The sequence below is a fragment of the Hippocampus comes genome, unplaced genomic scaffold, assembly GCF_001891065.2.
Source record: "Hippocampus comes isolate QL1 unplaced genomic scaffold, H_comes_QL1_v1.1 scaffold194, whole genome shotgun sequence".
NCBI lineage: Eukaryota > Metazoa > Chordata > Actinopteri > Syngnathiformes > Syngnathidae > Hippocampus > Hippocampus comes.
Genome location: NW_017805828.1, coordinates 83600 through 99142, shown reverse-complemented (window position 1 = coordinate 99142; position 15543 = coordinate 83600). Strand labels below are relative to the sequence as shown.

At 42.7% G+C, this 15543-nt stretch overlaps 2 protein-coding genes across 3 annotated transcripts; both read left to right on the top strand.

Moving 5' to 3' along the window:
- Nucleotides 1–345: 345 nt before the first annotated feature.
- Nucleotides 346–10393, top strand: samsn1a (SAM domain, SH3 domain and nuclear localisation signals 1a). The gene is made up of 11 exons (XM_019887376.1): nucleotides 346–406; nucleotides 754–848; nucleotides 1328–1451; nucleotides 2444–2874; nucleotides 6763–6843; nucleotides 7325–7453; nucleotides 7556–7655; nucleotides 8062–8213; nucleotides 8307–8567; nucleotides 8720–8867; nucleotides 9737–10393. Exons 1-11 carry the CDS (start codon nucleotides 361–363, stop codon nucleotides 9889–9891), a joined length of 1722 nt encoding a protein of 573 aa, XP_019742935.1. The 5' UTR covers nucleotides 346–360; the 3' UTR covers nucleotides 9892–10393.
- A 667-nt stretch (nucleotides 10394–11060) lies between these two features.
- hspa13 (heat shock protein 70 family, member 13) lies at nucleotides 11061–14606 on the top strand. 2 transcript variants are annotated; one of them, XR_002170288.1, is made up of 6 exons: nucleotides 11061–11239; nucleotides 11380–11720; nucleotides 11878–12091; nucleotides 12176–12343; nucleotides 13103–13936; nucleotides 13996–14606. XR_002170288.1 is itself a non-coding variant. In XM_019887377.1 (5 exons), the coding sequence occupies exons 1-5, from the start codon at nucleotides 11215–11217 to the stop codon at nucleotides 13663–13665; spliced, it is 1311 nt and encodes a 436-aa protein (XP_019742936.1). In that variant the 5' UTR covers nucleotides 11061–11214; the 3' UTR covers nucleotides 13666–14606. The 2 variants fall into 2 exon arrangements, 1 of the variants encoding a protein (XP_019742936.1); XM_019887377.1 differs by having other exon boundaries at nucleotides 13103–14606.
- Nucleotides 14607–15543: the final 937 nt, after the last annotated feature.

The following is a 15543-nucleotide window of genomic DNA, read 5'->3' as shown; positions in this document are numbered from 1 at the left end:
GAGACTAGCAATGGAAGATTTTTTTTTTTTTTTTTTTTTGTAATTCTGTTCATTATACTTTCAGAACGCAAGTGTCCAAATCCGCATCAGACAATGAGGCATTGGGTGAGTCAAATTAATAGATATGGTTGTACTGTGGTGAATATCTTTTCTTTTTAAAATACAGTATACAGTGGAGCGTATAAGGTTGGACAATTTTTTTCTAAAGCAAGCATGCGGTGTTGATTGACCTACTCTGCTGACTTTCCACTTTTGACCGCACTCTGATTTTTCAACTAAAATCCTGGACATTTGTGACCCACCCCCCACTCCCGTTCAGCAGATAACCCTGCTGGAAATGCAGCGTTTTGGAAGACTGCCATGAGCCCAGAAGATTTAGCCCACATCACTGGCCATCACAATGAAGGTAAATAGGAAATAAATCTGCTAAGCTGATCTATCGGCCAATGTTCATTTGGGCTCTCGGCAGGGTGCTCCCTTCCACTTCCCGCTTTAGCAGACAGTTCATCAAAACGATGCAAAATTTTACAATGTTGAGTGATGATCAATACAAATAGATCACATGAATATATATTAGAATAATATAATTTTGTTTATTTTCATCTGCAATTGGCTGGGCTCAGCTTGAGCTCACCCACAACCCTAATAAGGATAAGCAAAAATGGATTGAAGGATGTCATGTCCAGTGCCAAATTGGTGATTAATGCTGTATTTGTTTTTGAACTGCATCTCTCTTTTTTTTTTCTTTTGTAGAGATGAAAAGGACAAAGCACAGAGTAGACAACAAAGGAGGGAAATCCGCTCATCAATGTGCTACCAAAAAAAGAGACAAAAATTCTCCAAGTCAGGTAAATCACTCCAATCCACTAAAACAGAGTCAGTTTCACATTAGTATGACACTTGGAACAGGACATTGTTGCCCAAATGATATGGATTTTTTTTTTTTAAGCCGGTGCCGATTTATCCTCCTGACTACCAGTAGTTCAAATTTGTCCTCTGTAGAGGACATTAAAATTTCACAATCACCGCAAGTATTTTGTGTCTGTCTCTGGTGAGCAAAATGGCAGAAGAATCGAACAGAAATGCTGATTCGTTTTTAATACAGAGAGCCACTGCTCTGTGTAATCTCTGAGCCACATGGCAGAGCAAGAGAAAAGGCTTAGAGCACTTGTGGCAGGTCACCTAGCGTCCATTGCTGCTTAAAGCTCATAATAGTGAGAAGCAGACAAAGCCAGGGATAAGCAGCACCCATATTAGAACCCCCACCCATCAAAAAACAAAAAAAAAAGAACCTTTTTTTTTTGGGTCTATCTGCACTCCTTTTCAGAACATCAACACCAAAGGAGCAACAACAGAGTCGAAACAATCAGAAAAAAGGAACCAAAAACCTGGAAAGAAACAGACCGGAAAGAATGGGAAAGAGACGGCGAAGAAAACTTCCAACAGCACAGGTAATAACACAGCTTTACAACTAAATGGCACTCAGCAGAGCACCAAATTTTTGACGTTTATACTGTAAATCCTCACATCCTGCATATCCCTCGATGTTGTCAACATGGCTCGACTAATTATTTCAAATGTCAAAAGCAGACACTGCGAGATCCTACAGTATTTCAAGTATGGGGTTGGGGAATCCCCACCAAATGTATTCTGGAAGACATTAACCATATCCCTCGATGTTGTCAACATGGCTCGACTAATGATTTCAAGGGTCAAAAGCAGACACTGCGAGATCCCGTTTCAAGTATGGGGTTGGGGAATCCTCAGCAAAAGCTTTCTGGAAGACATTAACCATGACTCATTGATTAGGCAAATTTGTAATCATATTCTAAATTGTAATATTTATCAACGCAAGGCTGAAAATGGCACAGATGCTAACAGATGCTTTGTTATGGTTCCGGACCAATCCGGAACAGGAGCGGATACCGCAAACGTAGACAATGATAATATAAAGTACAAAAAAGGTTTATTTGCAAAATAAGGTTGCGAGACTGACAAAGTGCAACATAAATCACTGGGAACATCCCAGGGCTAACTAATGAAATGTATTATTATTATTATAACAAGAACGACACAGGTCTAGAAAATATGCACTTGGACGTGAGCAAGGCAAATTAATCAACAGCTGGTAATGGCTTGGCAGTCTCTGGACAGGTGACAGATAATGACAGGTGCATTATTATTGTTATTATTATTATTATTATTATAACAAGAACTATGCAGATCTAGAAAATATACACTTGGATGTGAGCAAGGCAAATTAATCAACAGCTGGTAATGACTTGGTAGTCTCTGGACAGGTGACAGATAATGACTCGAAACAGGTGCGGAATGGCAGGGAGAGCCCTCCACTGCCACCTGCTGGAGACCAAACAAAACAGAAACATGACACTTCCTCTTTTCCCTGCAGTATCGGGACTCATGATATTTCTCTTATCCTCAGTGTACCCCCCAGTGGGAGCCAAGAGCCCCCCAAATGTTCCACACCACCTGGATGTGCCCCACAGATCCGACAGGAAGCTCTACCTGGGCAAGTCCTCTACTCTTCCCACACAGGAAAACGCAAACGCATGCCGCTGTATCGATATGATCAGCCTGCCTGGTGGTGCAACACCCACTCACTACCACAACCACAACCCAAACCAGCGCTGGAGCAACCCAGCTGACAACAGCGTCTCCTGGGGCAACATCCAGCACAATTGCCGAAGGCCGCTCACGGAGTACCGCGTGTGCTCCAGCGACTTCAACCTTCCTCGCCAAAAGGAGATGAAACAGCACGAGGGCAAAGGTGACAGCTTGGATCTGAATTGTACAGCCCAGATTCCCCCAAAAGTGACGGTGTCCGTCACCGACTTGGATCTGTCAGAACCCGACGTAAGTCTCCAGCAAAGTAGCAAACAACACAAGTCATACATCTGAGCTTTTTCGTAAACACGTCACATTAGCTGCCACTTGTTGCCAGGCGGAAGTCACCGGGCTCGATCATGACTGCTCAGCCGATTAAAAAAAATAATAATAATAATAATGTCACCCACTTGGTTGTTTGAATGACAAGTAGAAGACAGACAGACGCAAGGAAATTATTCAAGAGAATTATTATTATTAAGTTACTTCAAGATTAAGAGACTTAAAAAAAAGTCGGGGCATGCTCAAAGATTTCTGAGAGGCAAGTCATCTTTAAAATGTAAAGAAAAAAAAATGTAAATAACAACTTCACCTGTAAGTATTTTGCCATTTCTTGTGTACAGTACTTGCCAAAGGTTATCCATTCAACACATCAACATTCGTTTTAACTCAAACTTTCGTTTCAGCTTCGACATCGTCACAGTACTGACTGCCTGACCTCAGAGTTTGTTTGATATCTTTTCCGAATTTAAGACCCTTGATGATCATACCCAGTGGGGCACGTGAACTGCGTGTCCTCTTTGCCGCGTATTCTGAAGCTTAACTTCTGAGGCGATTGTTTACACTGAGTAGAATGATCCCATACACAGATGACAAGACCCCTATAGGAGCTATAGTGTCATTAGTTTTTCGAGCTAAAACGCAATGGAGTTTAAGAGACATTTACAAAAGACTCGTTTTTATCTGAAAACTGGCTTTTCGGGTAAACAGAGACTATTTTGGCAAATGTGCATGAAACTGTGCCAACGTGGGTGGTTGTTCACCTTTAATGGTTGGAAACTTTTTTTTTTCCAAAAGGCCATACAATAGAAGGAAACACTAAGCAAAGAAATGTGTACTCAATCACCCAAGCACTTAATTCCGGTGTTTCACGATGCACAAGTCAATCTTAGGTTGGCTTAGCCGTTAGCATGGCTTCCCTATCTTTCCTTGTAAACCCTGAAAATATACTTGTCAGAAGTGAGGCTTCCTCACTGCCATAAAATAAGAAAACCTTCATTTGTCTCACAATGGAGACGTTCACAATTTAGAGGTGATAATTACTGACCTTGACTCCACAAAGCGTTTAGCCGCACTCGAAGCCTGTCGCTAGCTAGCTGGAGCAGTGTCAGAAGCAACACGTTTGCCTCGACCTCTGACTTCCCGCGATAGGTGACGTGCGTGTGTGTTTTGAAAAAAAAAAATCAAAATTTTGCCTCACATACTACAATACAAAACATTTCATTTTGACCCCGTGCTTACTTGGTTAATATCTTTAGGAAATGGTCTTCACACGTCATGTTTAAAGACAGAGTTCAAAAACACGATATAGAAAAACAGCCAAAACAATTGGAAATGGAACGGCTGCCCTGTGCGTCAGTGTAAAAAAAAAATAAAAGAGAAACCGTAATCTGGATTGACAGGAGTTTGCGTCTGATTGCAAAGGCAGGGATTAGGCAACCATTTTGTCTTTAAAATCGCATGGTTTTAACAAGTGAGTGATTGAAATCCTCCTGCAATGCAATGTAATTTACTGGGGACACCAGTGTGTGTGTGTCCCCCCCACCGTGAAAGCCCTCAAGTCTGTCATACGATCCAGAAAAGGAGAAGATCCAACAAGTAACAAGTGACAGGCGGGAATTCATTTCGACACAACAAAGTTGCCACTTCAAGCATCAGCACTTCCTCAAAAGCAAAACCCAACATTAAGAAATGAATAGAAAAGAAACTTAAAATCTTCTGGCATCATGTAACCTCAACCTGTCCCCACAATGCTATTAAAAGGATAGTTCGAGGACTGCTGAACTTTTCCCAATTTGCTACTTTCATATGGTTTGGAGTCAAAAGTGCAAAATGAGCTTGTAGTTTTATAAGAGTACAAAACTCCCCGATGGGACTAAATGTAAATTTTAATTCTGAAATGGGTGGAAACGATTCCATTGCGACTTTAATCCCGAAATAAAATGTCTTTGAATGAAAAAAATAAAATAAAATAAATGGTGGAATACTGCAATCATGTTTATTATTTAGGGATTTTTTGGTTTCATGACATGAGATGTTTGAAACCGACTGGCAGGACTCATTCAAAATAAATTCCAGTTAAAAAGTGAAAACTAATGGAGGGACATATTTTTATTTTGGACGTAGGTTTATTGAAGCTAGATAACACTCTGTCGTCAGCATAGTGTGTGCTGTTGATTTTACCTGACGCAAATTCAAAATACTGACTGTAATTCTAGCCGAAAGCAAAACCCTTTCCTTCCTCCCTTGCTGTTAATGTGTGATGATATGGACACATGACTCATCCGTGCACTGAAAACGTGACGCGTCACATACGTTACGTCACTCCCTCGGACAGGAATGGGATGTTGAAGACTCCCACAATGCCTCACGATGTTCAAGCTGTAAATACCGGAATTTCCCTTTCTTACATGTTCCATAATGTATAGTTCGTCATCACAGGTCACTGTGGCTGGAAAAGTAAAGCATAGAGAGTCTCCCTAATGGAGGTACATGGGTACAGTCAATCAATTGTATGATCATTTCCATCAGGCTCTCAAATTGCCACACTCTCATCCTTCATTTGTCGCCTGTTTCCTCTATTTGTGCTTTGCGGAAGAATTGTATTATCATAAGCAATGTGAAAGGTACAACACAAAACAAAAGAAAGAAAAAAACAATTTCAAATGCTGCATCTGTGATGTCATTTTACCTCAAGCTTGATATTACCTCAAAACTAAATGCTGCTCTTCCTGGATATGGTGTTGCTGTTTTTGTCGAGCGGGGCCGCAAAGCCTCAATTTTCCCCTTTCAAAAGCGATTCTGCAACGACAGACACAAAGTTGATTGCTTAACATCCTGTGTGTTGCAACGAAGTCAGACACGAAGACGCACAGTCCCAGCGTCAGTCCGCACTTGAAAGTCAGGAGACCAAAAAGGAATTTAAAAAAAGACATTCGACTTGAGAACCTAAAAGAGAAAATGTTGCAGAGGGCAACTTCCAATGTGTCCGACAAAACTAAGAGCAACAAACCAAAGGTAGGAGATGACACTCAAAATAATAGACAATAGAATGTCAATTGTATTGTAATTTTACCGACAAGTACTGAAAATTTAAGGGAAAAATGTTTCTCATTTAATTGCATTCTTGTACAGTATTTCCAATTTTTTTTTAATGAAACAAAATCAGAGAATTCGATTAAAATTAGGATGAGGGCTTTAGAATTAAAGCCCCCAACTGGCCTGTTTATATTTCTGGATGGCGGAGGACATTGTTTAGCCCGTCGCTGCATTAAATCAATCCACAGAGGACTATCGAGGAGCACGCGGCTCATATTTAACCCAGGATTTTCCCACGGATTACTTGGTTTATATAATTATTCGCCGCTCTGTTGTGCAGATGACGGAGGGTTTGGGACAGATTATAATGACGTTAGATTCATGGAAAAATTGAGGCTAAAAAATAAAAACAGGGAGGGAAAGGGAAGCTGGCATGAGTGCGTAATGGTTTAACTCTGTTTATCATATTGGATAATGCATAAACCCTCGCCACGACAATGTGTTACATCATATGCACTCACCTGCCACAACATTTGATACATCTGCGCAATCGAAGAACATCCAATACATCTGCTGATGTATTGAAAATCTCTTTCAAGGCAACAAGCCGGATAGAACTGTGCTGGGAGTTGACTCGAATTACATGGTTGCATTATTTGCTCTATGTGAGGGGAAACATATGAGAAACATCTCAACATTATACAGTGTAACCCAACAACTGCTTATTTGCAACTTATTTTGACAATGACCCCCCCCCCCCCCCCCCCACACTCGCCCCCACACCCAAATGTGAATAATAATTTTAAATGTCCTCCACAGCGTTCCACAAGCTTTGGGAAGTTTGAGAGTCTCAGACCTAATCCATCTCCAGCCAAAGCTGAGGAGCATGGAACAGATGTGGTTTGTACATTTTACTTTTCAGCAAGGCTGGGCGCACACACACACACACACACACACACACACACACACACACTCTCTCTTTCTCTCTCCTCAAAAACCTGATTTCGTTTGATCCCCCCCCTTTTTTTTTTTTTTTGCTTCTTGGAAATATATCAAATTACTGTACATTATGTGAATACTTGTTGTAAATCTTCCTTCCTGGGATTTGCTTGATATCTCCTGAACCACAACTTGTATCAACTTCCACAGAAATAATGGCAGAAATGTTGTTTTCATCACCAATAATAAGAAAATAAGCGATTCCAAGTGGTAAAATGTCCCTTTCATCCAACCCTTCTGAATTAAGGGGGCTGATGTGATTGGAAACGTTAAACTAACTCCTTTCTTGTCCTATGCAAAAATGTGTGTGTTTCTTCACAGGAATGTATGTGTGTCTGTATGTAAAATTGACGCAGATTTGCACAAAACTTATTATTCGCAGCTCCCTGAAGAAAGTGAGAGCTTGGAGGCAAACAAGTCAGCTGGAATCGGGAAGAAAATGAAAGCCATTTCACTGACCATGCGCAGAAAAATGGGCAAAAAACATATCAAGTCGTTGTCTGAAGAGATGGTGCGTTTTCCTAAAAAGCACAATTTGGGCATTGAACTGAATTATTCACAAATGAAGGTTCACGTGCCATGAATGAACTTTTTCATTGTTTATGTGTGACAGGGCGACGACGCAGAGACAGAGACGACACCTGCAACTGAAAAAAGCTCCACAAGAGCCAGTAACTCTTTGGAGAGTCTTTACAGCGGCCTAAGTTCCTCAAGTACGCATACACTCATATTACAGTTCACTTTTACTACAAAATAACATTAACGGCCTATGACACAACAGTTTTTGGTTTTGGTTTTTTTACTTAGACACACACACACACACACACACACACACACACACACACACACACACACGCGCACACACACACACACACACACATATATATATAATTTTATTATTATAAGAGGCCCGGTGGAACAGTGGTTAGTGCATTGACCTCACAGTGCAGAGGTCGTGGGTGGTAGGCTGACTGAACACTTAAATCGTCCCTGGGTGTGAGTGTGAGCGCGGATGGTTGTTCGTCTCTGTGTGCCCTCCGATTGGATGGATATATTATCATTATTATTATTATTATTATTTATTTTTATTTTTTTTTATTATTATATATTGTGCTTCAGGTGGTGTAACCAGTGAGTCCAATGGTTCCGGTCAGAGGGACAGTTTGAAGTTGGAGGAGGACGGTTCCTATCGGGGTCAATTCTGTGGCAGAGCCCGTGTCCACGCGGATTTTGTCCCCAGCCCGTATGACACAGACTCCCTCAAACTTAAGGTCAGACACGTGTCATTCTGAAACTTGAAAAAATAAAAATAAAAAAAACAACTTAAGTTTGATCCAAATGTTTATTTTCCATCAATATTCCAGGCTGGTGACATTATCAACATTATCAGTAAGCCTCCAATGGGCATCTGGACGGGTATGCTCAACAACAAGGTGGGGAACTTTAAATTCATCTATGTGGACGTTTTGGTGGAGGAGGAGGAAAAACAAGAGAGAGATAATGACGATGATGATCGTCATCATCACGACGGCGACGACGAAGCTCCCAAGGTACGACAACAGAAGCTATGCAAAAGACCTCGACCCAAAACGTTGCTGGAGCTGCTGGAGCGACTCAATCTAGAGGTGAGGATGTCTGCATTAAGTGATTTGATAGAAAGTTTAACATTTAGACAGACATATACTGCTTCCGTGAAAACGCCGCCAATTGTTTGTCCCTTTTCGTGCCACGATTCACTTATTAGAATTTAAATTGGAAGTGTTGTCTCTCCTCCAAGGAGTACGCGTCTGCCCTGCTGCTCAACGGTTACCAGACGGTGGAGGACCTCATCCACCTGGAAGAGAAACACCTCATCGAGCTCAACGTCAAAGACCCCGAGCACAGACGCAAGCTGCTCGCTGCCTCCCAGTGTCACTACTCAGAAGGTCAGAGACCGCCCCCCTCCCCCCTCTCCAACACTGAGCACAAATGACATTGTGGATCAAAAGTTGAGCCATCTATCTCTGTCCAGAGGTAGAAGCGATTCCGGGTTGTCATGGCAACGGCAATGCAATGCTATTGCAGTCAGAAGTTTTTTTTTTTTCTTCACTTAAAAGTAGCCTGACTTGAGTAACATCCAGTCAATATAGAAAATCTACACACTTTTCTCTAAGTGCCAGGTTCTTATGATGTAAAAAAAAAAAACACACTAATAAACAACCTTGAAAACTCCCCCTCAGTTCGTTGGAAATGTTTTTGACAACTTCGAATGTAAAACGACAGATCGAAGCCGAGATGTTTCAAGCCTTACAGGAACTCTTTATTGGTGACTTCCTGCTAGTCAAATAGAAAGTGCTGAAGAGGCCAGAAGGTGTTGTTTTTTTTTTCCTCTCTGCTGTCTCAAAGCAGAAAGCAAAAATAGCCATCGTCAGTTTTGAAACGGAATAAAACAGGCAGGTTAAATTAAGCCTGTCTTTGTTGCAGTACCGCAATGAACCCAAGCAGATGTGCCCGAGGCAAAATAAAGGTGATACTTCTTTTGTTTTTTTAGAGCCTTTGTGTCATGAAAAGTCATTTTGTAGAGTGTGATGACACGGCGGCCGTGTGGTTCGCACTGCTGCTTCACTGTTCTGAGGTGTGGGTTTTGATTCACGGACTTCCTGTTTGTAGTTAACATGTTCTTCCCACGTTTTCATGGTTTTCTCCCGGTACTCAAGCTTCTTCCCATATTCCAAAAGAAGCTTGCACTTTTTCCACCATTTAACCACATTCCTGGGTGATCATTTTGAGTCAAAGTTGGACTTTTCTGCTGCAGGTGATGATGCGAGGGATGTGGATGAGAGCAAATCATCTGGTGGGCCACAGGAAGAAGACAGCGACTGTCCAAGGGACTCAGGCTGCTTCATCCCGTCTGAGTGCTCAGACAGCAAGGATGACACAGAGCAGCTCGCAGACGTCGTGGCTTCCTAACATTGTTCTCAGATGCATACTGTCCTTCAAAAAATCAAAGCCCTCCTTGATATTTGCAAACGGTTGACTTGGGGTGCTGGCCTGACCAGCATTTTGTCACATTTTCAGCGATAATCAACGTGTAATTCTGATTTCTAGGCGGTTAATTTGTGTTGTGACAAATGACCACTTTATCGTATTTATTTCATTCAAAATCTGAAAATCATTCGGTATTTGTACTTCTTTATTCATTATGTCATTCGAAACTCCCTTATTACATACTTTCAACACGTTGCCACCTTGGTGACCTTTATTTTCTTTGAATAAAGTGATAGTAAGTGGAATATTTTTTCGGCATGAGATTTGGATAATGTATAAATTCCAAAGTTGCCTTCTACTGTATATACGTACAGTATACTGTGCAGGGAGTTAAATGTGCTTGAGTGAATAACGGGGAGAGGAAATAGTGTGTTCGTGTGAATAATTCTGTAAATAGCCATGAATAAACACTGCTACTGTCTTATTTTTTCTTACTCGTTATTATTATTATTATTGGAATATTAGAAACTATTAAATTCAAACAACAGTAACAATATGTTCATTTTTTAATAAATAATACTTTTTTAATTGTTGAATGTTGAATAATTTGGAATGAAATATTTAAAAATACGAGAAACATTTTAATGAATCAAAAAAGAAAACGCGCGCGCGCGCACACACACACACACACATACACACACACACACACACACACACACACACACGCACACATACACACGCACGCTCGAACGCAGACAACAAAGCAAATAAAGAGCAACAGCTATTTATTTACAAGGAGTGCTGCAAAACATGCTGTAACCCACAGCCTCACCATCGTTAAAATATCCTTTTTAAATGACATTTTTAGTTAAAAAAATAAACTTTTTAAAAAGACATAATTTAAATTATAAACGTATACGTAATAATTTAAAAATAAATGTATTCCTACCTTATGTTTTTTGTATTATTTACGACGATTATTGACCAATATCAAACGTGCTCTGTGGAAAAAACAGGATAACACAGCAAATCCTTTCTCTTATGACGCTACTCGCATGCCATTGTGGGACATGTAGTACAAAACGACGATTGTTATTGCTCTTATCCTTATTGACCGAGCGGCTTTCTGACTACATTACCCAGCATGCTCCGCTACAAAGCTGCAACGCTGACGTGTTTAACGCAGAAATTGTGACTGTCGCATTGTCGTTTCGGGAAACAGAAAGCGGCAAGTACTAATTCAGAGGTGTTAACAACCGTTTCTTGTTATTTCTACTGCGGGCAGATTCGCAAAAGTACGTGACGATGGCAGGAGAAATATCAATGATTGGTAAGTCGAAAAACAACCGATTTGGATAAATAAAATATCTCTCTACCTACCTAGCTGTCCATGTATGCCTGTATACGAATCTAATCGAAACTAATGAATCGGAGGGAGCGTACTGACAGTGCGGTTTATGTATACTACAGGTTCTATGATCCTGGCTCTGTTCTTGGCCGGTTATTTGGGTCAACAGTACTTGCCTCCACCCAAGCCCAAAGTGATTGGCCTGGACCTGGGAACCACTTTTTGCTCTGTGGGCGTTTTCCACCCTGGCAGCGGAGTGGTGGAGGTGATCGCAGATGAAGAGGGCAGGAGGAGCATCCCGAGCGCCGTCTCCTTCACCAACACGACGGTGCTGACTGGGCACGATGCGGTAGATGTGGCTGACAACAACCCCCACAACACCATCTATGATGCAAAGAGGTTCATCGGGAAGGTCTTTACTCCACATATGCTGGAGCAGGAAAGCAGCCGGTATCCCTTCAAGGTGGGCTGGATCCATGACTCTAATGTCATGTCACTCCAATAGAATTGTCAAGAAAAAGATGCTTAGTCTGGCTTCGTAGAAGTACAGATTGCTTAGTAAATAAAGACTGTGAAAGTAGAAGTAAACCAAAAATACATAATGATCAACATTTTTCCAGGTGATGTCCAACAACGGGAGAGCCGAGTTTGTGATCACCACCAACGTTACATTCACTGTGACTCCCGAGTTCATCGGCTCTCGGCTGCTGCTCAAGATGAGGAAGATGGCCGAGCGGCAACTGGGCACGCTCGTTCACAAAGCCGTCATCTCTGTGCCCGCAGAGTTTGACGAGAGGCAGAGGGAGTACACGATCAAAGCCGCCAACCTCGCCGGTCAGCCAAAGAAACAACAGCAGCAACCTCCACCGATCAATGTCATTCTCACAAACGTGACTAATCATCACAACTGACTCACAGGCTTGGAGATCTTGCGTGTCATCAACGAGCCCACGGCGGCGGCCATGGCGTATGGCCTTCACAAGGTGGACGTCTTCAGCGTGCTGGTGGTGGACCTCGGCGGAGGAACCCTGGACGTGTCTCTGCTCAACAAACAGGGTGGCATGTTCTTCACCAGAGCCATGGCCGGTAAACCGCCTTCTCCACTTTACTCTTAATAACCGGAACAAAGTGGAAAGCAGACCCCCATCAAGGTGGCGCAAATGTGATTGAATTGGCCAATTGTGGAGGGTGGGGGGCTTTGTACTATCACGCCATAACATGGACATAATGTTCCCCTTACATATTTGTGCTTTGGCCGCATCTTGTGCTATCTTGGTGTCTTGGAGTGAGTTTAGGAGTTTCATGGAGTCTTCAGTAGTGCTTTGCCACCATCTTGTGGCAACTGTAGGCAAATGTAAACCTTTGTATGGAAGTGGCATCAATTACTCAGATTACTTTTGTTTTGTAACAGAGCTGTATAAATGCCACAAGATGGTGGCTGACATCAGTCCATCCATTTTCGCATCGGATTATCCTCACAAGGGTCGCGGGGGGTGCTGGAGCCTATCCCAGCAGTCCTCGGGCAGTAGACGGGGGACACCCTGAACTGGTTGCCAGCCAATCACAGAGGTGGCAGACAACTTAAAATGAAAAGGACCATAAAGCATCAAACTCATGTATCAGGCATGAACACAGTCATATCCGCTTGCAGACCGGCCTAAATAACACGCTTGGACAACCTGATGTGACATCACACACGGACGAACGAGTCCTAAAACTCACCTTCTGGCAAGCTCAACAATAAATGTTACGGGTTACCGGACAGGCAATTTGCAATAAAGTACAGCGACTATTTACCGCATCAGGCGAAGCGAAAAACACAGCTCCAACTGTGTCTTCCTGCAGGGAACAACAAGCTCGGCGGTCAAGACTTCAGCCAGAGGTTATTCCAGTACGCCACAGAGCGAGTGCGACAGGAGTTTGGCGTGGTGCCCACTCTGAAAGAGGACCTCCATCGTCTCCGGCAGGCCGTGGAGGCGGCCAAAATCAACCTCACCCTCCAGGCCAGCGCCACCATCAGGTCGCCGCTGCACCTGCTCACCCGTGACGACTCGGCCCCGGAGCGGGTTCTCTTCGAGGCGGCCGTCACACGCCAACTCTTCGAGGAGCTCAACGAGGACCTCTTCCAGAAGATTTTGGCCCCGTTGGAGACGGTGCTCACAGAGGGCCACCTGGACAAAGACGAGGTGGACGAGATCGTGCTGGTGGGCGGCTCCACCAGGATTCCGCGCATCCGCCGGCTCATCGCCGAGTTCTTCGGCAAGGAGCCCAACACTTCGGTGGACCCCGACCTCGCCGTGGTGACGGGCGTGGCCCTCCAGGCGGGCATCATGGGCGGATCGTGGCCGTTACAAGTCAGCGCCATCGAAATCCCCAATAAACACCTTCACAAGACCAACTTCAACTAGTTGAAAACCCGGCACAGTGCCGAGACCACCTGAATGTACTTCATTTTGGGCCACCACCGAGAACTAGTGTGGGCTAACTGTTATTTGTGGAGGACCGAGGGGAAGTTTTATGACAGCCACAAAAACATTCGTGAGAATCGTGGTCCGAATCCAAACCGGTGTCAAAATCTATCAATATGTCATCAAAGACGATGAATAACATTCACTAAAACTAACATGCAGATGCACTGCTACACAAGATATAAAAAAGGCTTCGGGGAAATAAGGGACTGTCACCTTTTTGTTCAAATTGGAATTCAACCAGGATTTAAACCAGCACTCAACTAATAGGTGGCTTTTTTGTAACCAGAAACTAGTTAGCCCACTCGGTTTCTCGGGGGACTCCGTTGCATCTGAAGAGCCAGACTTTTTAGCTGCGCTTCATCAGCAACATTTCAAGTCGTACTTGGAGACAAATGGGCCAAACGGCGCGTTGGTTGGACCAACGAGAAATACGAATCTCAGGAAGTGTACAGACTTGGTAATTATTGACCACAGGGTTGTCGGTTCAAGACCCAGTGGGGACACTGGGAACTGGAATGAGGTGCACACATTTTCCCCCTCACCTTAAAACCTGTCATTTAATCAAAAGAAGAACTATTGCGTATTTATCTTTTTCAATGTTCGCAAGTTACTAGTCTAATGACTTTATCAGCCGGCAGCGGCTCAGCGGGTTTGAATCGCAGCTCTGGGCTTACTGTGTGAAGTTTGGGTGTTCTCTCCTGTACTTGTGTGGGATTTCTTGGGGTATCTTGGCTAACTTCCAGATTTCATAAACATGTGTGTTATGTTCATCGAAGACTAAATTGTCCATACTTTTGACTGGTGGTCAATATGTGCCTTTTTGATTGGCTGGCAGGATAGGTTCCAGTTCAAGCCAAATGAGAAGCAATAGTTAAAAAAAAAAAGTGGCTGTGAACTATCAGGCTGTTTATGAAACAGCACAACGTGGCTTAGCATAATTTATGCTTTCTTTACTCCTGATTATTGAACAGAAGTGAGCATATACTGTTGGTTTTGTGGCAACAGTGTTTTACAGGTACTGAAAACTGGGAACGGATTGGTTGGGAATTATGAAGTTCGAAATGGTGTTTGCACAAAATCTAAAGGCTTCTGCTGCAAAGCAACCGTGCCAGTAAAAGCCTACTAGAGCAGCTTAAACTATGTGTGGGGGTTAATCAAATTGGTGGCGGGTGTGTGCCGACTCCAATGTAACATACGTTTGCAGGCGACTGGTTAATTTTGAACGCCGCCACAACACCCCTAAGATGATTTACACACATGTGCAACCACATTATCGTGGTTTGTTATTTTTATTTCCCCTTCTTGAAAATATTTGCTTTTTTTTCCCAGTAAAGTTGTACAGGTTAAAGGTCACATAAGTGGTGGAAAAGATTTCAAAATTATTTGAGTTGGGGTATTTTTCGATCCCTTGGGCAGGCTTCACAAATCATAGCCCCACAATAAAAAAATATGTAACTCAAAATTTTGTTATTTCTTTGTGTTTTGGATGAAAAGAAAAGTAAGTCACACCTGCAAATGGTCGGAATGATGATTACAATATTTTTATGCTCTAATCAGAATTTTAATACATTGAGGGGAAATACAACAAGGTTTCACAGCGGACCTTTTCATGCATAAGCAGTTCCTCTAAAGTTCAAGCACTTTCGAAAAGGGGAAAAAACAGACATTTCCATCTGATTAGAATTACGACGACAGTAATGCGCTCTCCTGTTTGGAATGAAAAATCAAACGGCGCACTTATAGACTGAACTAGAAGTTGTTTTTATTTAACTTCCGAGGCACAGTACAATTCAAGCACACAAGGCAAATCCCCCC

What these genes read in the sequence shown, in the direction of transcription:
- samsn1a (XM_019887376.1), top strand. Translation starts at nt 361, where the DNA reads ATGAGCCCAGAAGATTTAGCCCACATCACTGGCCATCACAATGAAG. An exon ending in ACAAAAATTCTCCAAGTCAG is followed by an intron (nt 849 to 1,327) that starts GTAAATCACTCC and finishes ACTCCTTTTCAG; the next exon opens with AACATCAACACCAAAGGAGC. An exon ending in AGGAGCATGGAACAGATGTG is followed by an intron (nt 6,844 to 7,324) that starts GTTTGTACATTT and finishes TATTATTCGCAG; the next exon opens with CTCCCTGAAGAAAGTGAGAG.
- hspa13 (XM_019887377.1), top strand. Translation starts at nt 11,215, where the DNA reads ATGGCAGGAGAAATATCAATGATTG. An exon ending in GCAGCCGGTATCCCTTCAAG is followed by an intron (nt 11,721 to 11,877) that starts GTGGGCTGGATC and finishes ACATTTTTCCAG; the next exon opens with GTGATGTCCAACAACGGGAG. An exon ending in CTTCACCAGAGCCATGGCCG is followed by an intron (nt 12,344 to 13,102) that starts GTAAACCGCCTT and finishes GTCTTCCTGCAG; the next exon opens with GGAACAACAAGCTCGGCGGT.